This window comes from Acinonyx jubatus, chromosome D1, assembly GCF_027475565.1.
Source record: "Acinonyx jubatus isolate Ajub_Pintada_27869175 chromosome D1, VMU_Ajub_asm_v1.0, whole genome shotgun sequence".
Taxonomy (NCBI): domain Eukaryota; kingdom Metazoa; phylum Chordata; class Mammalia; order Carnivora; family Felidae; genus Acinonyx; species Acinonyx jubatus.
Genome location: NC_069390.1, coordinates 45,936,466 through 45,959,965, shown reverse-complemented (window position 1 = coordinate 45,959,965; position 23,500 = coordinate 45,936,466). Strand labels below are relative to the sequence as shown.

Genomic DNA, 23,500 nt, shown 5'->3' with positions numbered 1-23,500 from the left:
TGAGGAGTGTGATGTTCCATGTCCATAGAATGGGTGACCGAATAACCAGGATCCACGTGGCCCTGGAAGCACACACGCTTTTTAGGCATAATCCCTGACCTCTGTCGTGGAACTGGATTCCTCTGGCAGTTTCTGGGGCCTGTCAGGTCTATTCTTCCCTTGTGGATTTATTATCCCTTTCAGGGGCAAACATTCAGTTCAACCTGAATGCCCAGGCACCAGGCTAGCTGTAATAAATTTTTAATTCCATATTTGTTTCTGCCAGCATTAAAAAGAAATCGTTAGCATGCTCTAACCTTTATCCTAATATGTAGAAAGTAGATGAGTATGCTCAGAGAAGACGAACTCATAGTGAAACTAGTCCAGTTTAAACATTTACTTTGTGTGTATAGGATATGTATGTATATCCATATACATATATATGTGTGTGTTATATATACAGGCACACATGTATGAAAAATGCATTGATTTTAGTAAATTATAATCATGCTAATTTATAAGATGATAATCTAATAGCCATGCCACTTAATAATAAAAATCATGGTTGGGATGAGCACTGGGTGTTGTATGGAAACCAATTTGACAATAAATTACATATAAAATAAATTAATAAAAATAAAACAAAATAAAAATCATGGTATTTACTGAGTACTTATCCCATATCTTTTTAAAGACATTCTCTCAATTAATTCTTTTTTGTTTGTTCGTTTATTTTTGAAGAGGGCGTGAGTCGGGGAGGGGCAGAGAGAGAGAGAGGGAGAGAGCAGGCTCCATTCCATCATCACAGAGCCTAACACAGGGCTCGAGCCCATGAACTGTGAGATCATGACCTGAACCGAAGTCAAGAGTCAGATACTCAACTGACTGAGCCAGCCAGGCACCTCCCTCCATTAATTCTTATAACGTCCCCACCAGGTGGGCACTAAATCATTTCCTTCGCTCTGAAGAGGGCACTGAAGTTCAGAAAGTTGTGTGCCATGCTGAAACTTACACAGCTCAGCTGGGATTTGATGCCAGCTTTGTAGGGTGCCTGGGCCCAGCGCTCAGCCAGCATTCTGCTGTTTCCCAGCCAAAAGTGTCTCCTCTGCTTTCCAGTATGTGGAGCTGGCCACACCATTACTTCTCCTTCCGCTGGTGTTTAAAACCTAAGAGTGACACCATCAAAATCCAGACATCTATTTTCCGTACATGGATTTTGAGTGCTCTTGATTTTACAAGCCTAGGCACACACAAAACCCAGTGACGTTAATGACATATTTGCACAAGCAAAGTGAAGTGGGGAAGGGAAGCAATCTTATGCCTGCCTCAATCCAAGAAACACTCGCATTTGGATTATTTAGATACCTTCCTCTATTCCCAGGCTCAATTGGGCAATGTAGACCCAACCTAAGGACTGTTTAAAATTATTAAATGCTTTTCATGGTGTGTGTGTGTGTGTGTGTTTCCCTCTCAGGCTCATCCTTCTTGGGCCTGTGGTAGCACCTGTATAGAGTATAATTTTTCTGTTATTCTTTTCCTCAAGGGAGCCAAGTCAATTCTCTATAAAGCCACTCCCACCTACATATGCACATATACACCCCCTCCAACACACACACACACACACACACACACACACACACCAGTTTCCCAATCTGGCACCGCCTAGCCTTTAATAATTTTAAAATTACTAAAATGAAATGAAATTTAAAATTCAGCTTCTTATTCATGCTAGCCTCATTTCAGATATCCACTAGCCACATGTGGCTAGTGGCTTCCATATTTTAGACAGCACAGACATAGATAGTCCATCATTGCTGGAAATTCTATCAGAACATCGTTGTTCTAGAAGCTAAGCAGGGGTTCTGTTGGGAAAAGTAGAAGCCTGTGTCATTATTTTGAAAATTTCAACCCCATTTTTCTTGAATATATTTTTTCTTCTCTATTTTGTTTTTTCAGGAGAGGGAGACACTTAGAAGAAGGAAGCTGGAGAACGCAATAAAACAAATGGTTAAGCAAGAAGAATTGAAAAGACTTCATAAAGCTCAGGTCAGAATACAAACTTAACATGAGTGAGTGAGCCTAGGGACTGGGACCTGGTAATTGGATTGGTAAGCCCTTTGGGAGTCTGTATTGTATTGGGGGAGATGGGCTGGGGAAAAGGTCAGTCTCTCTTCTCTGAATGACCAGATTTGTGGCCATTCTAAAAATCCTAACTCAATGCTTGGTTGGACTCTGAGGCCTGGAGAGCCCAGGAGTTGAGCTGGCCCCTCCCAGCTGCCTTTCTATCTGCAAACATGTGTCCTGCAAAGTGAGCCTGGAATGACAGGTGACCCATGGCCTTGGGAACCATCCCAAGCCCTGACTACCACATTGCAGGGACTTAGTTTTGTCCCCTGGGAGGATACAACCTTCCCCTGACTTCCTGACTGTGTCCCTGCTGAACTGACCACTATTAGGAGCTGTCTTTACTCCAAGGTTCGTGAAAAACATGAGCATCCAACATTCCAATATAGATTTCCTCATTTGATTGTTAGTTCTAAACATTCCTGCCCAAATTGGTCTGCCCACTTCTGTCACAGACAGCCAAAGGAAGCAGGAAGTCAAGCATTCTCCATCTCCCTGAGGATCCCAGACTTAGCCTTGAAGAACAGCGGGGTTTTAGGACAGAAGGACTTAGAATGACCATTCGTATTCATGCAGTGTACCCTTATATTCCTTTCTGCAGTTATTCCCTCTGGCCATATAGTTCTGTCGAGGAAGGAAGTCACATTCCTTCACCCTTCAGAGTGACTGACAAGGGAGCCACTCCTGTCACCTAGCGGACAGGGAAAGTCCTTACAAAGTCTCTGTCCACTCCCAACTTCTGAAACAGGTTTCCTTGAAACATTGCAACTTTCCCTTGTGAAAACAAGGTAAGTCTCTATGATATGGATTGGCTGACCCAGCAACCCCCTCCTTGTGTTCTCCCTCCAGACGGTAGGTGGTGATAAGAACCATGACACCTCTGGAGTCCCCATCTGTTAGCGCTCACAGCAGCCCTTGTTAGTCTCCAAGATTTTCACCCTTGGTTTCCAAACAACAACCGCTGCTGTAGTCCGTTCAGGCGGCCACAACATCACACAAAATACGTGGCCTAAAAAACAGGAATTTATTACTCCTAGTTCTGAAGGCCAGAAGCCCAAGATGGTGGGCCTTCAGGATTGGTTTGTTGTTTGTTTGTTTTGTTTTGTTTTGTTTTGTTTTGTTTTGTTGTGTTTTATCGTAGTCTCTCTTCCTGGCCCGGAGACAGCTGCCTTCCTTCTGTGCCCAGGCAGAGAGGGAGATGTCTCTGGTGTCACTGCCTGTTCGCAGAAGGTCACCAGTGCCAACGGCATTAGGAGTCTTATGATCTCATTTAACCTTAATTCCTTCTTTAAAGGAATACAGTCGCACTGGGGTTAGGGCTTCAGGACATGAGTGTGGGAGGACACAATTCAGACTGTAACAACCACAAAGCCAGAAATGCGCTAGAGTCCGTCATAAAGTCATTGAAATGCTTCCCTTCCATTAGTGATTCTACGCCACGCCATTGAGAGACGGATTTATAAAAATATAATTGTCTTTAAAAGAGTGGCAGAGGGCACAAAACCACAGGAGTATTACAGAGAGTTCCCGTCTATTTTAGATTTTAGGTTACACCCCGGGGACTTAAACACTCTTAGTCCCCGGCAAGAGGAACCAGGTGGGTACTCAGGCCTGACCCCTGCTCACACCTCTTCACAGGCTCGGAGGCCCTTCAGCGATTGTGGTCTGAATGCAGGGGAGACTGAGAAGATGTGGAGCTCAGGAGGAGTGGGGGGAGACAGAGCTGCAATGGGGTGGAGGGAGAGGGACACACACCTTCTGCGCCCAGACAGCTGCCAGTTCCTTTCATTTACCTGTTCTGCCAGGTGCGAAGTCAGTTCTGCCAAGGGCTGTGCCGTCTCGGCAGCATGCTGCTGGAAAGCAGAGAAAATTGATGGGGGGAAAAATGTATATGGGAAGAGGCTGTCCCTTGATTTTCCTTCCTAATACAGACAGGAGAGAAATAGCTGGTGGGGAAAATAAATGGGTAAAAGCAAACCCAGCGGTGACTCCAGACATTAACTAGGGAGGATGTGAGGTTGTCTCCTAGTGGGATAAACATCTTGGGTCTTGTCTTAACCAGCTGCTAGTAACAGCCTCCATACGCTCCCATGGAAAGAGGCCCCCGGGTGTCAGCCTGGCGGTGAGGTGAAAGAAGGAGTACAATCGATAGCCAAGGACAGGAGTTGGACAAACCGAGCTTGGCGTCTCCTGCTCCAGACAGGCTTCTTGGGAGGTTTCTGCTGGTTCTTGAGAACACGGAAAGCGACCATGCCCTCCATTTGCTCCCAGAGCCTCGTCCTACTCGGAGTAGTAGCTGCCGCTCTGTGTATGCCACGACCATAGTCAGAGTTCAAGGCTCGGAGAGTCTGGGATGCGTGAGAACCGCCCACCTACCCCAGCCTCCTCTGCCTGAGAGCACATCTGTGTGGTTGGCCTGAAGAGGACTGTTCTAATGTCTACTCGGGGGCAGATTGAGCTTACATCCGGCCTCCTTGCTTTATGTGTTCACTCTAAACGAGGGAAACATCAAGATCTAGCGATTTGGGAATTCAGAGGTCGTTACCCAAGGAGGGACACTGCAAGGGATAGGGCCTCTTCTGCTTGAAAACTAAGCGGTAGAGTCAGCCCCCTCATGCGACGCTGCACCTCAAGAGTCCCCATGTGATGTGCAATCCTGACATTGCAGGCCATCCAGAGGCAGCTGGAGGAGGTGGAGGAGCGGCAGAGGGCTTCTGAGATCCAAGGCGTGAGGCTGGAGAAGGCGCTGAGGGGGGAAGCAGGTAGGTGGCCCCGCAGATCGGAGAGGCGGGCCTGGGCCGAGAATGGTGCCGGTCTAACCAAGCCGGCCAAACACTGAGACCTCGTCACTGTTAACGGCATTGTTAACGTGGGCAGGTGGCACTGAGGTCACAGCTGCTCCACACTTCCAAAAACAAACTCATGGTCCGATTTGAAATTCCTAGGGCACTGGTCAGCCCATGGGCCTTGTCCCTGGGTTTCTGGCCCGTCCGGCCTCCCTTATGCAAGTGTGAATGTTCTTTGCAACCCGGGGGTTATGAGAAACTATTCTGAGATAGTCATGAGAGCTATTTGGGTGTTCAAGCAAAGCGAGGAGCGATTCAAAGCCCGGGCTTGGACTCAAAGTCCTCATCCCTCCTTTTTCTAGCTGTGTACCTTGGGCTGGTCACGTTCTAAACTTTTATGAACTTTCATTTTCTCCTTTAGAATAGGGATACTTGCGGTTTCCTTTAGAACTGATATAAGGATTAAAGAAGAAATTATATACAAAAAAATATATGTGAAGAGGGGGACCTGGGTGGCTCAGTCAGTTAAGCGTTGTACTTTAATTTCGGTTCAGGTCATGATCTCACGGTTTGTGAGATCAAGCCCCACATCAGGCTCCAGGCTGACAGTACAGAGCCTGCTTGGGATTCTCTCTCTCCCCCTTCTCTCTCTGTCCATCCCCTGCTTGCATTTTCTCTCTCTCTCTCTCTCTCTCAAAAAAAAAAGTTTAAAAAATTATATATATGAAGATGATAAACTAACATGTTGCCTGGTATAAGAAATGGTAACTCTCCCACCAATAGCTTCAGACCCTTAGATTCAAACAGAATTCATCTGGTGAAGACCTACCCTGGGGGAGACATGAAGACAGTGGGTCTATAACGATGAGTATAGCACAGTTTCTGCCTTTGAGAAGTTCATGGTCCATTGAAGGATGCAGACATGTAAATAAATAAACAGCAATACAGGAGGACAAGTCCTGTGATAGGAAAAAGCGTTTGGGGAGGGGGGCATGGGGACACGATCACAGGCTTCCTAACTGATCTTGGGGAGAAGGGCATTCAGGCTAATCACCTGGAAGGGGCATTCCATTACGATGAGACCCAGAGGAGGAATAAGAGTTAACCAGTGAGGTGAGGAGATTGTTCTAGAAGAGGGACATTGCTCCAGGAGACGTGAAGTGCCTCAATGAATAAGGAGACAGCGAAGGAGTCCAAGGTGAGGGATGACTTAAAGACCCCTACATTTTTTGGAAGCCACCCCAGCACCAGTTTTCAGCTAGTGAATTGGAGAGGCCCTTAGAGTTAGTGGGTGGGGGGTGATATTGTCTCCTTTGTTTGGGGGTATGATGTCTTTAGCCTTCTGCATTTCGGGTATAGCCAGACACTGAAAACATATCTCTGCGTGCAGTCGTGTAAACAACATCTTACTTGTTAAACAACATGGCGGAAGTTTAGGCTTTCAGTTCTCTTAAAAGTTCAGCTGTTTGAGAGCGATGATATCAGCAGAGGCAGACCCAGATTTTGTGAGGCCTGAAGTTTGTGCACAGTCACGCAGGCAAAATTATGAGGGCTGCTCCCACAGCTTTGCAAGGGCTCAACCAAGTGAGGGTCCCTACAGTGCAAGCGTTAGCACTTGCGTGCGTGGTTAGCTTGTTTCTGAGTCACAGGGAAACGCTGGAGTCTGACTTTATCCCTCTGAGCCCGGTTTACGAAGTGGGAGTGATCATCAGACCTGTTTCTTGGATTTGTGGCAAGGATGGGCTAAAACAGTTTATGAGGAAATCCTAGCACAGGACAGATGATCAGTAAGTATTTGTTCCTTTTCTTTCTAAAACACACTGTGCATTTCCTTGCAATGCACACATCCACCCATCAGGAATAGACTTCATGACACAAATAATAACTGTTTCTTGCTTGCAGTGAGAGACACTGCCTGTCTCTATGCCTTTTTGGGAACTTGGAGTAAAATGAATTGCCCTTGTTTGACATACCGCCATATTCCCCGTCAAGAAGGCTCTGCGCCGCTCTTTGGGAATCCACAGATTTCAGCAAGAACCTTAGAAATGAACAGGATAAACCAAGAAAGCTAGAGCATGTTTCAGTTTGCTAGGGAGGCAGGGTGGCATGGTGGGGAAAAGAGAATTATAGGCATCAAAAAGCCTGTGTTCAAATTCTGCTCTGTTGCATTTATGCTGTGTGGCCTTGGGAGAATCACTTAACCTTTCATGCTGCAGATTCCTTATGCCAAAAATGGAGCTAATAATCCTCACATTCCCAGGTCATTCAGGGCATTGGTGGGCAAATTGCCTCTGAGAGTTTCTACCACACTGCAGGCATTCAACGGATGTGAACCGATGTCATTTTTACAAAGTATTCTTAAGTATGCATCTACACACATATACTGTTAAAGAATTGACTCACTCGGGACACCTGAGTGGCTCAATCTGGTTAAGCATTCGACTTCAGCTCAGGTCATAATCTCACGGTGGTCTGTGAGTTCAAGCCCCACGTCAAGCTCTGTGCTGATAGCTCAGAGCCTGGAGCCTGCTTCAGATTCTGTGTCTCCCTCTGTCCCTGCCCCTCCCCCACTCACACACACTGTCTCTCTCTCTCTCTCTCTCTCTCTCTCTCTGTCTCTGAAAAATGAATAAACATTAAAAATTTTTTTTAATTGCTAAAACAACAACAAAAAAGAATTGACTCATCTTTACTGCTTGAGATTTAAATTCTAGAAACCAAATTTTCATGGCTTCTGAAAATCTCCCTCTCCCTCAAGCTTGAAGAGAGGCTATTTTGAACTATCAGCCGAAGAAAGTCAACTTGTGGTGTTTTCAAAGGTGTGTCAGCCCAGCCAGAAGATAGATTCCCTTCATTCCCTTTACATCCTTAGTAATTGAATTCCCCTGTTTAGTTTATGGGCCTTTTCCCCCTTGATTGTCCTTGTGTGGGTGACAGACACAGATCAACACGGGGCTGGAGGCTGGAAGAGTTAAGTCGAGGAGAGTGGCCCCGAAGGAAACCAAACGGAAGATGTGCAAACCAGGCATCGAAATTAATACACTCTAACTTGTAATAACATTTGTGTAGTAATAATATTCCTTTGCAGTTTAATATTCTATTCAGCCCCTTTAAGAGATTGCCCTGGTGCTTAATGAATGACCAATGCTTATTAGGTTAAGTTGTATTTGAGCTGGCCTGTGCTGCTCTGGTTCAAGTGATTTAATGGGAATTATTTAATAGGTATTATTAGGATAATTAGAAAATGATCACAGTTAGGCAATAATATTGAGCTATGAAGGTTGTGAATAACCAAATTTAGAGACAGGCCTGAAAACATGAGTAGTCTGTGACAGTAATGCAAGGCTCCTCTAATAATTACGTGCGCCAGCCTGAAAGGCTCTTTTGTTCCTAGGAGTTATTCATTAGGCAGGCATTGAATTAGAGGAACATGCGGGGGTGCAGGACGGAGGGCAATGATGGCTGATGAGCAAAATGAAGCTTTGATGAGCTCCTAATTGTCGTGACAACAATTCCTTCTTTCTTTCTTCCCAACAGTCAGAAATAAGCTCCTCCACCCGCGGGAAGGGTTGTTCCCCATTTTGTTTTCAAGGAAGGGGAAACAAAGAAAAACAAAAATCCAACAATCCACCCTAGATGGCAAGTCATGATTGTAGGGTGTGTGTTGGGAGGTGGGAGAAGTGTTATGGATGGATGTCCTTGAGGCATGGATTCCCCTGGTGGTCCTAGGTGCCCAGAGTAAAGGACCAGGATATGCAGGGGCCTGATTGCCCTGGGCTCCACCCCCTATGAGGAAAACAAGCCAAGCATTGCCAGCCCCTTAGATTCTTCTTGGTCAAGGCACCTACTGATTTGTTATCAATGAAGTGGTCCATGTTAAGTGCTAAGGCTATGGAATTTCCCAATTTTGCAGGAGACCACCATTCAGATTTAGATGGTGTGGACAACAGAATCTGTGCTTTCTTTCAATGCCTGGAGGCAGGTGAAATCTGATGAAAACTTGAGAGCAGCTTGGAAGGAGAAAAGATTTGTCCCTAGGGGAGGTATATGGGAATTAACTTTGCCCTCACAGTATTAGCAACTTTTGGGGAAGGTTTACCAGCTGGTTGTCTTCATTGAGCTTCTTGCCTTTTTTTTTTTTTTTTTTTTTAAGAGCCAGATGGCTTCCTTTCACAAAGATGGAGTTTACAAAGAAATAGCCGGATGTGTGAGGCTGCCAATAGGTGGCAGCAGGAGCACATGTTATGACAGGAGAAATTGCAATGAAAACCTAGCCAGGAAGAGGGAAGTAGTTTGGTTTGCACTCTGTGGTTTTTTATCTTGGCTGCTGCTGAGGAACAGAAGGAATAATACTTTCCTTGAAAATATAACAATGAGGTGTCCTTAAAAGAACACAGACACTGGAATCAGACACTTGTGAGTTTGAAGCCCGATGCCATTCATAGAAAATGGCCAAGAGTTAACAAGAGTCCAAAGCCGACGGCTAAGCAAGCAAGGAATTTGGATGGGTTTGCCACAAGTCTATGTGCCGCAAGTGAACAGTGAAATCCAGTCCATCAGAGCATGGGAGTGTTTTGCTCACAGCCCAGCAAACGGCAGGAAGGCAGCATGGTACAAGTTGCCCCAGACCCAAGTGTCACAGAGTGACCTGATAGGCCTAGATGGTAGCTGTGTACCCAGTGGACTGTGCCACAGCTCAGGAGCTCAGGGGAAGGTACGTGGCAGCCTTTACAGAAAGCACTGAGCACGCCAGCCCCTTTCCCTGGAAGCAAGAAGTTGTGTAGCAGTCATGCTGTGGTATCCTGACCTACTTCTCAGAATCGCCTACTTGGCTGGTTCCAGGAATGTCTCAGGGCTGGAGGATGGTTAGGCCCTGTAGTATGGCACTCCCAGCAAAGACATGCCGGGATGCTCAGGGTCGACTGCATATTGCCTTACTCAGCAAATAAAAATCATCCGCTTATTATGGTGTTCATCTCTGCTTCTGGCCTCCGTGGCCACTCTGTAGAAAGTGAGTGGCCTTACAACAAAGATGGGCCCACTGAGGGTGAGACTGAGATTCTCTTCCTGAAGAAGCCTTGAGTCCACTGCATGGATTCCAGGGGCATGGAGGTCTCAGAGTTATGTGCCCTAGAGCATTGCCTTACACACAAAAATTACCATGAGAGCAGCAAGAAATGCATTTTATATCACAAATTGGTACATGTAAATATATAACTGAAAAATTCATCAGGAAATAATACTGAATTTTGCTATATATAAAAGACTAGTACTTTCCATTCTATCTTATTTTTAGTGCTTATTCTGACCCATAAAGTTAATTTTGCAACCCTCAGATTTAAAAAAAATCACGGTCATAATGATTTTACCTGGAAAAACATTTGAAACTAGATTACCAAATGGCCGACTCGGCCAGATGCAGAATGCAGTTCCCAAGAAGCACGGAGCAGCAGAACTGTGGACTAGATACTACAAAAGCCTGTTCACTACAACAAGTATACTTTCAAAAACATTGCCAGGCTCTCTCAAGTAAGTGAGGTAAACCTCTCTGGGCCAAGAAGGACAAGGATGAGAAGAAGAAAAGTATGCTGAAACTTCCATGTGCCAGGCAGGGAGGAAGCATCAAAAAGAAATCCAGGGTTGCCTTGAGGATAAATATCAGTGGTTTTAATGGCTAAGCCTTGGGACTAAAGAAAAGTAGGGAAGCTAACCTCAAAGTATCCTGCATTGTGCCAGTTCTTTTAACTCCCTGGAAAACAAGGATAAATGCTCTGTGAAAGAAACCATGCTTCAGTTTATGCTCTCAGGCTTCAGACAAATTAAGTTCAACAAATCATTAAATGATAATAAGTAATCGTCCAAAACACAAGGAAGTAAGCCACTAAGAATGGCAAAAACAAGTTTCAATGGCCGAGAACTTCCACTATATTACTTATTATATACAGAATATACTATGTCTATATGTCAAACATTTACAGAAATAGATTGCACATAAAAATGAGCAAGCAAAAACAAAAAACACTACCAAAGTGAACAGACAACACCACCTCCAGCTTGACCAACCGTAAGCGCAGTCAAACTTAACATCATAAGCTTCCTGCTGTGATGTACCGAGAAAGACGCATCATCACTTATGCAGCAGAAATGCTCAACCTGAATTTAATAATAAGAATAAAATCCGACAATTGCAGAGTAAGAGACAATCTGCAAAATAACTGGCAAATGTCAATGCCATAAAAAAGGGGAGGGGTGGAATCTAGGAACTGTTCTAGGTAAAAGGAGACTAAAGGAACATAACAACTAAATATAATGCTTAATCCTTTAGGTTTAATTTTTGTCAAATAAAAAGTTGAGGGGAAAATGGCTAGGCTTTTTTTTTAAATAATGAAATGAAGAGCCTGGAAATGAAAAATGCATTCATTGAAATTAAAAACTCGATGAATGTACTAAATAGCAGTTTGGACACAGCAGTAGAGAGAATTAGTGAATTGGACAATATATCTGAGGAAATGAACCAGAATGCAGCACAGAGAGAGAAAGAGATGGAAAATATAAAGGTGTAGTTTGTAGCCATAGAAAATAAAATGAGAAGATCTGGTATATGTTCAATTAGAGTCCTGGAAGGAGAGAACAGAGAAAATTGAAGTTGTGTATCATTTGGAGAGGTAATGGATGAGACATGATAGCAAAGCATTTAGAAAGGGTCTGGGGCCCAACGAGTGGTTTATAAGTGTTAGCTTTCTTTTTTCCCAAATGAGTGAAAGACATGAATCTACAGAGATTCCAGGATACAGAAATCAGGATAAATTTGAAATATGTCCACCCTTACTTGGCACAATGAGTGAAAATGTAGAACATTGAGGACAGAGATGATCTTAAAGTGGACAAAGAGTAAAGATAAGTCACCTTAAAAGGGAACAAAATTTTTACTAACAGCCGTGTTCTCAAAAGCAGTAATGGATGTTACAAAACAGGGAAGTAATAGTGTCAAACAGCTGAAAAAAATAACTCTGAAGCTAGAATAGTGTACAGAGAAAAAAGGTATTTCAAGAATAAGTGCACAATAAAGACGTATCAATTTTTTCTCGAATAAACTATGTATAAACAAATTCCTATGGGGGGAAAAGATACACAGAAGGACAATCTATAATATGAAAGAAGAAATGGTGAATAAAAAAATAATAAACATGCAAGTAAGTCATTGTCAATATAAAATAATATGGATTTTTATTTTCATGTATTTATTTTTAAAGTTTATTTATTTTGAGAGAGAGAGAGCACAAGTAGGGGAGGGAAAGAGAGACAAATAGAGAGAATCCCAAGCAGGCCCTGTATTGTCAGCATGGAGCCTGAAGCAAAGGCTCGAATTCACGAACCGCAAGATCATGACCTGAGTGGAAACTGAGTGGGATGCGTAACCGACGGAGCCACGCAGGCACCCCCATATGGATCTTTAATATGGATTTTTAAAACATAGAACTGAAGCACTGGACTAAAATAGAGGTTAAGTTTGGAGTTGAATGATTGGAAGTCAAGAGTTCCAGGGCCCTTATGTTGTTTAAAAGAAGGCTAAGATATTAAGTTTAGGCTGTTAAGGTATTAAAAACACCTATTTATGTTTTAAATGTAGTCACCCAAAACAATAGAAGTAAAATGTATAACATCCAAATCTGTGGAGGAAACAAATAATATTAATATTATTTATATTAATTACATATAGTATAATTATATATGTATATTAATATTATTTATAATCAATAATAATCAGCCAAACAAAAATCCCAACTCAATTCTAAATAAAAATAAAAGAGTATTCTAAAAAGATAAAAAGCACAAAGTAAGACGTAGACACAAGTCAAATATGTCAGTAATCATCATGAAAGTTAATGAACAAGACAGTGACATGCTGTTTAGCAAATCTGCATAAAACATTAATACACAAAAAGTTTTAAAGTAAAAGGATGGCAAAATATATGCTAATTAAAAGAAGCTGGAGGTAATGCATTGTGTTTAAAATCCTCCATAAAAAAAATTTAAGAAATGAGAAAAAAACTGGAGGTAATTATATTAAAAGCAGATAAAATAGCCTTTAATACCACAATGATGATTAGGAATAAACAGGGTTGCAGCATAATTTTCAAATGATCAACTTACTAAGAAGATATCACAGTTTTAAATGTGTATGTGTTGACTCTAGCAGGCTCAAAATATATAAAACAAAAAATTATAAACTACAGGGAGTAATTTCTGCTACCGTGGCAGGAGATTTTAGTATATCTTTTAATGATTGTCAAGCAGACAAAATATTAGTGCAAATGTGAACAATGTAACTAATAACCTTAATTTAAAAGACATTTATAAAACCCTGTACCTCCATATTAGAGAATAGTATATTCTTCTCAAGCTCACATGTGATTTATAAAAATTAACTCTATTAGTTGATAAATCTCAGAGAACCTAAATTATACAGACCTCTTTCTTTTTAAAAAAAAATTTTTTTAATGTTTATTTTTGAGAGAGAGATTGCAAGTGGGGAAGAGATAAATGGAAAGGAGACACAGAATCCCAGGCAGGCTTCAGGCTCTGAGCTGTCAGTACAGAGCCTGACGCAGGGCTCTAACTCATGAACCCCGAGATCATGACCTGAGCTGAAGTCAAACTCCCAACCAACTAAGCCACCCAGGTGCCCCTATACAGACCACATTCTAAAGTACAATGTACTTAATTTATAAGTCAATATCCAACAAATATTTTTTTTTAAACCATGCATCTAGGAAGTTAAAAGATAAATTTCTCATGGATCAAAGAAAAAATCAAATGGACATTTCTAAAAATAGGAATTTAAAATGTACTAAATATGAAAAGGAAAACAGTAGATCAAAACTCAGAGGTGCAGTGAAAGTGGTGTTGAGAGGTATTGCCCTAAATACTCCTTTTAGAAAAGAAGAAAGGCTGAAAATTAATGAGTTAAGTGTCCAACTTAATTTAAAAAAAGAAAAGGAAGCCTAATAAAGAAGATAATAAGCAGAAGTAAATGAAATAGAGAGTCATAACAACATGGAGAGGATCAAGCAAGCCAAATGTTGGTTCTTTGAAAAGACTAATGAAAAACTAGAAGCAATGATACTAAATTGATTTTTAAAAATAAAATAGGGGTGCCTGGCAGGCTCAGTCCGTTGAGCATCCAACTCTTGATTTCAGCTCAGGTCATGATCCCAGGGTGGTGACATCAAGCCCCACACTGGGCTCCGTGCTGACAACGCAGAGCCTGCTTGGGCTTCTCCCTCTCCCTCTGCCCCTCCCCCCACTTGCTTGGTCTTGAAAACGTAAAATAAAACAGAAGATAGAAATAAATAAATTAGGAATGAGAAGGGCAGACAGAACCACAGATATAGCAGATTCCCCAAAAAATAAAAGAATATAATGAATATTTAATGCAATGCAATTAATTTTAAAATTTGGCAATCTAAGGGTGATTTAACAATCACCACATTAAGAAATGAAAGAGGGAAACCATATGGTCTTTTCAGTATAAGAAGAAAATATCATTTGACAAAATTCAACACTCGGGACAAAAACTTTCAACAAAAAAGGATTAGAACAGGATAGAATGTTCTTAGTTTGAAGAATATCTTCCAAGATGCTGCAGCAAATATCACTGTTGGATGGTAAAATATTAGTAGCATTTCTTTAAAAATCAGAAATAACAGAAGAAGGCCTACCATTACCTCTTCTATTCAACATTGTACAGGGAACCCTAGCCAGTGCAGTAAGACAAGGAAAAAATGGCATAAGGTTTGGAAAGGAAGAAACAAATTTGTGTTGTTTCTCGATGATAGAATCATCCATGTGAAAAGCACCCCAAATTGCACAAATAAATTATTAAAAATAAGAAGAGCCTATATGACAGTGATTGGGTATAAGCTTAAAATAGAAAAAGCAATTGCATTCCTAGATCTCAGCATAAAGCAATTAAAAAATGAAAGAAAAAAGATGCCCTTACATTAGCATAAAAACATATGGCACCTAGGAGTAAATCAAACAAAAAATGTATACAACCTTTATGAAGCCAATTTTAATCCTTCACTGAAAACCACCAAGAGACTCAAACATAATTTCACATATACAAAAACCTGATTTAAGCCTACAGTAGCATGCAGATATATAGGAAATAAGTGATTCTCAGACAAGTGATTTTCAACAGAGGAAAAAAATTAAATTGAGCCTTACATCATCCAAACAAACCAATTTCATAAAGTTTTTAAATTAAAGTTTTAATTTTTTAAATTAATTTTAAATTAATTTTAAATTAATTTAATTTATAAGTTTTCATAAAGTTTTTAAATTAAAGTTTTAATTTTTTAAATTAATTTTAAATTAATTTTAAATTAATTTAATTTAATTTTAAATTAAAGTTTTTAAAATTAATTTTAGTTAATTTTTTAATGTTTATTTTAGAGAGAGAGAGAGAGAAAGTGGGGGAGGGGCAGAGAGAGAGGGAGACACAGAATCTGAAGCAGGCTCCAGGCTCTGAGCTGTCAGCACAGAGCCTGACACAGGGCTCGAACCCACAAACTGTGAGATAGTGACCTGAGCCGACTGAGCCACCCAGGTGCCCCCAAAGATTTTAATATGAAAAATGAAACTTGAAAAGTTAAGAAGAATCTTTTTGACCTCAAGCTGGTAGTCTGTAGACACTATAAGGGAAAAGATAAGCCACTAATTCAGAAAATACATTTGCAACAAATATAACCAAAAAAGAATCAGTATTCCAGAATATGTGAAGAACCCTTAAAAATCAATAAGAAATAGGCAAGCAAATGTTTGCCTTTATAAAAATAGGCAAATAATAAAAACATATCATGCTCATTAGTAATCAGGAAAATGCAAATACAATGAGAAACTCTTTCAAACTATTAAATTACCAAAATTTATAAAACTTGATAATACTAAGTATGTGGCAAGGTTAAGAAACAAGGGGTACTTTTTATTCAATGTTAGTGGGAATGTAAACAGTCATAGCTCTTTGGAAAATGCTTTGGCTTTTTGTTTTCTGTGAAACTGACCATTGGCATACCATACTAAGGAATTTTATTCGTCAGTGTGTATTCCAGAGCAAAACATGGAGAGGGACTTAGACAGCAATCAACAGGAAAATGGGTCAATTATGGTATGTTCAAAGATCCCCCAAAGTGATTTTGACTCTTGAGGAAAGGCAGATTCTAAAAAAAAATTGTTGTAAATTATTCCACTGAAAGAAAGGAAATTGAATGGAATGATTCCATTCAACTCATGTTTATTGAGTGTTGTGCCAATAGAAGTCAGTGTGGCTGCACAGGTTACTCTCTCATGGACCACATTTTAGAAGGACACATAAGAGAGATTAAAAAGGGGGCATGTAATGTAGGATTAAAGTGGGTATCATGCAGCAAAGAGGCTCACTCTGAAAAAAAAAAAAGAATACTCTAAAGACAGCAAAATAGTGCCTTTAAAGCTGTTTCTTTTGGATCGAGGACAAGGAAAGGAGAGACCCAGGCAGATGGTGTAATGTTACAGGATGAAAAAAGACAACTCTTTTCCAACTCTCAGCATTTATGTTTTCTTTATCAAGGAAAATAGTCCTCCATCTAGAAATGTTAAACACATCTAGAAGAGGGAGTTGAATCTGAAAGAGAAATCTAGGTGAGAAAAATGAGAGAGCAATGAATTTAGGTTTCTTTCATGGAGAACGATGGCACGTATACTAGTCTTGTTGGGTGTGGCGTTCCTCAACCAGAATTTGTTGAATGAACCAAATTAACCAGTTATTTCAACATGGCGAGATATAACCTCGGTCTTTGAAAACTCATGGCGAATTCCAGAACCAAAGACTAAAGGCCAGTCTATTTTCTGTGTTTCACTTCACATAGGAAAGAAAGAGGAGTTCTGATCCTTGTCAAGATTCTAGGAAGGATTATTAAAGAAACTGTGAATATTTAGAAAGAAACTTAGTGATTATGAGAAGCCACTGGTGTTTACTGAGAAGCTGTGAATAACAAATGTCATTTCCTTTTCTGGGTGGAGCTGTGAGGTTTGTAGTGCCAGTGGACACGGCAGACGTTGTGAAGGTTGATTTCAGGAAATTATTTTACCGAGGCTTCCTGTAACAGCCTCATGGACAAAATATAGAAATGTGTGCTGGGTGATAGAGCGCATTTAGAGTCTGTAGAACAGCCTCACCCAAAGCCTGAGCAGGGTCCCTAATGATGGGCCAGATGGCTCTGTTCTTGGTCCAGTCCCATCTGACATTTTGGTTTTCAATATCGCATAAAGGTCCAGGATGCCCATTTATCAATACTGCAGAAACCCCAAAGCTAGAACTGTGTCAGCTGGAGGAAATATTCGAAAGATTTCCCCATGATGGAACAAAATAAACAAGATGATAGTTAACAAGATACATATACAGTCTTGCATTAGGTTAAGGAAAAGCTGAGTTGCACAAACGGAGCATGAAGTCGTCAGACTTCACCAGCACTTGTGTGGAAAGGCCACGCTCGTTTGCAAGGTAGGAAGAGCCCGGTGCAGACACAGCTGCCAAAAGACCTCAGCAACCCCAGGGCTCAGACAAAGGTGCAAGAAGATCTCTCCCCTCTGAACTGTTGGTATTTTGTTTGATTCTGGACTGTCTTCAGGTTGCATCCTGGAACACCAGAGGGCAAGTGGAGGTGGGCAGCCCTCTTGTGACACAATGACAAATGACCTAGGGGTGTTGACTCTGACAAAAGAGCACTCTGAATGCCTTCTGAGTGTTAAGTGTTCTCTGTTTTCCCATGGAGGCAAAACTGGACTTGGCAGCTGGTGGCCAGCCCATCAAAGGCCAATGGAAAGAAGTTTTCTATACTTGGAGTACAGAGCCCCGCAGGGATTTCCACCATCACATGGAGAGTTATCACAGAGGCTGGAGAGGGCAGGAGGTAGAGGGAATCCCCGGAACAGATTACCCATGAAGGTTCTTTCATCGCTTATGTCATATGATTTGAATAATGACCATTACCATTTATTGAGCCTAAACTGCGTGCCAGGGCTGGGTTAAGGTCTTTGTGTACACAGTCAATCCCACTGTATCTTCATAACAGATGAGGAGACTGAGGCTCAGGGAGGCTACAGTATGTGTTCTTAGCCCACATGGTAGGAGGTGCAAGAGTGGAAGTTTGATCCCAAGTGTAAAGTAACTTTTATGCTATAGATGATCTCTGGTCTATATACCTTATTCTTTCATTTCTGTCTGTGTGGCCATAGCAAGGGGCACATTATCTTCTATTTGGCTGTGCAGCGTTGGTGTTCCCCACTGAACTGCAAGTTCCCAGTTGCCTGTCATCCAAGACACCTAAGGAAGAATAACATTTGGCTATTTCTCTCCCCACCCCTCTTTTAATCCTTCCTGATTAAAACTTCACTTAGATCATGCTACTCAACCACCTTTAGTGTCCTTTTGTGTTCTACAGCATAAAGTACAAGAGTCTCAGCATGACGTTCAGGGACCTCTAAGGATGAGATGCTCATACACTCCCAGACCTCGCCCTCTGCCCCGCCATGCCCCCTTAGTCCTGCCTGATCTCTGTCTCTACCACTTTCTGTTCCATCCCCTTGTCTTTGCTGACATTGTGTCTTCTTGGAAATGTCCTCTCCCATCCTCATTAGTTCCTCTCCAAGTGTTACCCATTCTTCAACACCCCGGTTCAAGCACCACACTTCTTGGAAAGCCAACCTCACATCCTGACCAGGAAAACCCTCCCCTCTCTATATTCCCAGAGTGCTTTTATGCTGCTTAGTTGTGGTTAAGAGTTTTCTAATGTTCTATTTTATTCTAGCTCTTTAAATCCATCTGCTCCAGAAGATTCTCTAGAAAAAATAATAGAGATGGCAGGCCTTATGCTTTACTATCTCCAAATTTCTCATCACATGTAGCATTATCTGTCACTGTATCCCCATTACCCAAAGCGGTACCCAATACCTATTCAATAAGTAGGTGTTATTGGATGAGCGAATGAATTTATGCATGAAGGGACAAATGGATGCATTCATCAGAAGTCCAGATCTGCCTTGTGGTACCAATTTCCCCTAAATTGTATAATTTGGTGCATTACACATGAATCTCTCTGGACCCAAATGTCCATATCAACAAAAAGGTGGTTAAGAAGACAGGGAGGAAAGGGAACTCATTTTTATGAATGACTTGTTACGAGCAGGGCAACGTGTCAGGCGTGTTACTTGCCCTACAAGCCTATGAGAAGGAGGGAAGGAGTGAGGCGGAGTGGGGAGTGATACAAAGAAGTGAAAAGCTCAGGATAAAGCTCACTAGGGTTCAAGCCCTGGTTCTGCCACTTAATAACTGTGAGCTTGGGATAATTGAGCTTTTAGACCTCTGTTTTCTCCAGCTATCAAGTGGTGATTATAAAAGAATCTACTGGTGAGTTTCTTATGAGGTTTAAATGAGATGTCCCATATATTGAGGTTCCTGGGTGGCTCAGTCGGTTGGATACCTGGCTTCAGCTCAGGTTGTGATCTCGCGGTTTGTGGGTTTGAGCCCCACGTTGGGCGCTGTGCTGACAGCTCAGAGCCTGGAGCCTGCTTTGGATTCTGTGTCCTCTCTCTCTCTCTCTCTCTGCCCCTCCTCTGCTTCCTTTCTGTCTCTCTCTCAAAAATAAATTAAAAAACATTAAAAAAATAAAAAAATAAATGAGATGTCCCATATAATGCACAGAGCCCACTGACTGGCATGTAATCACTAGTCATAATATGGCATAATAAATAGTAGCTTCTCACTACTCTATTATTTTTGTGTCTTTTTAAAATATTTTTTTAAATGTTTATTCTTGAGAGAGAGAGGGAGAGAGAGAGAGAGAGAGACAGTGGAAGAGGGGCAGAGAGAGAGAGAGAGACACAGAATCCGAAGCAGGCTCCATGCTCTGAGCAGTCAGCACAGAGCCTGACACAGGGCTCGAGCCCACAACTCGGGAGATCATGACTTGAGACAAAGTTGGACGCTGAACCGATTGAGCCACCCAGGCGCCCCTCCTTGTGTGTCTTATTGTTCATTTTAACCAATTAAGAAGCAAAGGCTCAAGGTCACACATATGTTTTGTCTGCACTATTTTCCCCTCTGCCTATGGGATACTCCAGTATAAATCCTTCTAGAATGGCCATGAGCCACAATACAGCCTGTATTCTCATTTCAGGGTGAAATACTAAAAAGCCATCTCCATGTTCCTGCTTCTCAAATATGCTTAGATTTTTAACATTTTATTATGTAAACATTTGGCATCTAACATTGTGCATCCAAAAGCAGCATCAGTTTTTCTCATGGTTATTCTTATGTTTAATAAAGGTCATAATCTAGGGGCGCCTGGGTGGCTCAGTTGGTTAAGCGACCGACTTTGGCTCAGGTCATGATCTCACGGTTCGTGGGTTCGAGCCCCACATCGGGCTCTGTGCTGACAGCTCAGAGCCTGGATCCTGCTTCAGATTCTGTTTCTCCTTCCTCTCTGCCCCTCCCCCACTCATTCTTTCTCCCTCCCTCCCTCTCTCTTTCTCTCCCTCTCTCTCTCTCTCAAATCGACATTAAAAAAAAATAAAGGTCATAACCTAAGTTATAAGAAGATATGAATAGAACTTTCCCAGTGAGACTCAAAACTAGTAACTTTTTTCCCCATCATTTGGCTTTTCTTTGTGTAAAAAATTAAGATGCCAGTCACCACTCCTCTATAATTAAATGTGGTGTGAGCTTCTCTGCCCCATGAAGGGAGCCACACCTCACCTGAGCACCCAGTAATCATTGGGTTTGGGGAAGGAGAAGGAGGAGGAGACAGTAACCAGTAGAGTTACTAGGGTTTTCTTTGGTGGAGATTTTGATGCATCAACATGCAGAAGTTTGGGGCACCTGGGTGGCTTAGTCGGTTAAGTGTCCAACTTCAGCTCAGGTCATGATCTTGCAGTCTGTGAGTTTGAGCCCTGCGTCAGGCCCTGTGCTGACAGCTCAGAGCCTGGAGCCTGCTTCAGATTCTGGGTCCTCTCTCTCTTTGCCCCTCCCCTGCTCAAAAAGAAATAAATATTAAAACAATTTTTGTTAAAACATACAGAAGTTTTACCAGTAGACAGGAGAAGTTTCATTTATGGCAGGACATTATCGAGATTATATGAAACTTGGTGCTGAAGTATTCATGCCCTAAATGTCCAGGAGGACGGCCCCCAGAGCATGCACAGGTGGGTTTTATTTTTCACGCCTGCAACCTGAGGCATCAACAGGCCATCGGGGGGGCTGCCGCCTGTTGAGACTTTTTCTGCTACAAACATGGCCCACCAAAGTAGCTCCTAAGCAGGTTGATCATGGGGAGAAAAATGCCAATCTAACCCATTTGCCGCTGATTTCTTAAGCAGATTCAGGCACACAAGATGAAGCACAGCTTTTGCAGGAATGGTTTAAGCTGGTTCTGGAGAAGAATAAATTAATGCGATATGAGTCGGAGCTACTGATCATGTAAGTAAGGCAACACAGATAACAGCGAGTCCTAAAAGCAAAGGGGGTGGGAGTGGGGTGGCTCACCCTCCCGGGTTGAAGTCCCAGGAATTTTTCTCCTTGTGCATACAGAATTGTGATTGAGGCAAATTGATATTTGGTGCCTTGCATATCATGCTGGCATTAGTGCAGAGAATCTTCAGTTGTCTGTTCCCTCTGTGGAGTCCTATGGCTAAAACAGACCTCAAGTGATGGGTCTGGAGCTAGAGGGCATTTGGATAAGGTATTTTCAATCCATCCTTGTCCCCGAGACCAGTGGGGGAGGGGGGGCCACCTGCAGTCACACACCTGCAATAGGGAAGCTTATGTCTGGGAAGAGGCTGGGGAGATCTGCCTGGCCACTTCCTTGTGGCTTTTAACATACAAGGGCTGAGACCTCTCTGGCTGTCCTCTCTGAATAAGAGAGCAGCCTGGTGGGAGAACCAGAAAGTAGAGGTGGATGTCATCGTACTCTGAAAGAGTTGAAGGTCACTCAGCATGTGGGCATATCTTTTGGGGGTAACCATTCAACCCACTGCACTAACCAGACCCCAGAATTAGACATACTCATCTATGTAGTTACAGAAAGTAATGGACCCACTTGCTTCTTGGGGGCAAGACTTTTACCCTAGACCAATGTATCTCAACTGGGGGCAATTTTGCCCCCCACCCCCGGAGGATATTCAACAATGTCTGGAGGCATTTTTGGTTGTCATACCTAGGAGGTGCTACCTGTGTCTAGTGAGTAGAGGCCAAGAGTGGTACTTAACATCCCACAATGCACAGGATGCCCTGTCTCCCCCCACCAACTATTGAAGTAAAATGCCCATAGCATCAAGATTGAGAAATCTTGCCATAGACCTATGGCAAGGCTCAGAGTAATCAAGAACACAGGTCTGCTGTAGGCAGGCTAGTCCCAGGAGAAAAAGGGTGTGAGCTAAGTTCACCTAGTCTCTTCCCAGATTTACCTCTCCCAGGTTGAGAGTGAGTAGGTGTGGAGACTGGGGAAGGAGACTAAGAGTTCTACTCGTTGAGCTTCAGGGACATGGAAGGAAAGTCTGGGAAGAAAGCATCCTCCTTAGTAACTATTTTTTCTGTCACTATTTTTCAAGTTGATACACATGCTGAGACTCAGAGCAACACTTACCCATGCCCTCCTGACTGCAAAGCCTTTTCTCCCCAACCATACCGTCTGCCTGTGGACCAGATCTGAAGTACAAAGTTCATTCAACAAAAATGTATCCAACACATTCTGTGTGCCAGGAACTGCTGGGTAGTATGGAAATAAAATTGAGTGAGGCCACAGTCCCTATTTTCGAGGATCTCATGATTTTAGGGGAGAAAGACATGCTAACACATAGCATGCTAGCAATAAGAAAACATGGCAAAAGCTCCATGGAAGTTTGTAGAAGGAGCATTCGGTGCATGGGCTCTACCTGTGAGAGTCTGAAAGTCAATGACTGCTGCTGTTACTGCTTAGTGACCAGCTTCCCTAGTTAATCTGCTGCCAGGGGGAACCTTCGGCTCCAAAAGAGGCCAGAGGGAAGCTCAGGCAGGTGAGCTAGACAAAAGCAGGAATGGTTTAAGCTGTTAAAGGATAGGTTTTAGTTTAGAGAAAAGACCTGGATGAACAGAGAGAACCATCTTGGATAACCGACTTGGGTGCTTTGGGAAAGCAGATACCAAGACAAGATTGGAAGTCCAAGAAATGTACTGGGATAAAGGGAAATAGGAGGGGGAGTAAGAGGCAAGTCTACAGACCCTCTTTGGTCCTGATACCTGTGAAAGGAGAAGGGGAGGAAAGGGAATTGAACAGAGGAGCCTGAGATGGCCCTGTAGCCCTGAGAACATCTTAGCCAGGCCAGAGGGAGAACCAGAGCAGAGATGCCATCAGAGGAGTCCAACTCCAGTACTACCACTGTGCTCTGACATTGGCTGGGAGCTGCCTGGGGACAGTGTGGCCACAACATGACACTGAGTGGATTCTGCCTCAGCAGTCAACTTGCTGTACTCTGCCCAGAAAGTTCTCTCTTAAAGGAAGGCTTGAGTGGTACACTTCCATTGACTATCAGAGTGG

At 42.4% G+C, this 23,500-nt stretch overlaps 1 protein-coding gene across 5 annotated transcripts in view; it reads left to right on the top strand.

Annotated features, from left to right (window-relative positions):
• The window catches only part of MICAL2 (microtubule associated monooxygenase, calponin and LIM domain containing 2), a 228,256-nt gene that overhangs the window by 191,463 nt on the left and 13,293 nt on the right, over positions 1–23,500 (top strand). For 4 of the 5 annotated variants that reach the window (XM_027073130.2, XM_027073127.2, XM_027073129.2 and 1 more), the window contains 3 exons: positions 1,936–2,025; positions 4,772–4,865; positions 21,303–21,405. In XM_027073130.2, coding sequence (XP_026928931.2) covers positions 1,936–2,025; positions 4,772–4,865; positions 21,303–21,405 — 287 coding nt within the window. The remainder of the gene's footprint in view (positions 1–1,935; positions 2,026–4,771; positions 4,866–21,302; positions 21,406–23,500) is intronic. The other variant, XM_027073121.2, reaches the window with a different exon arrangement.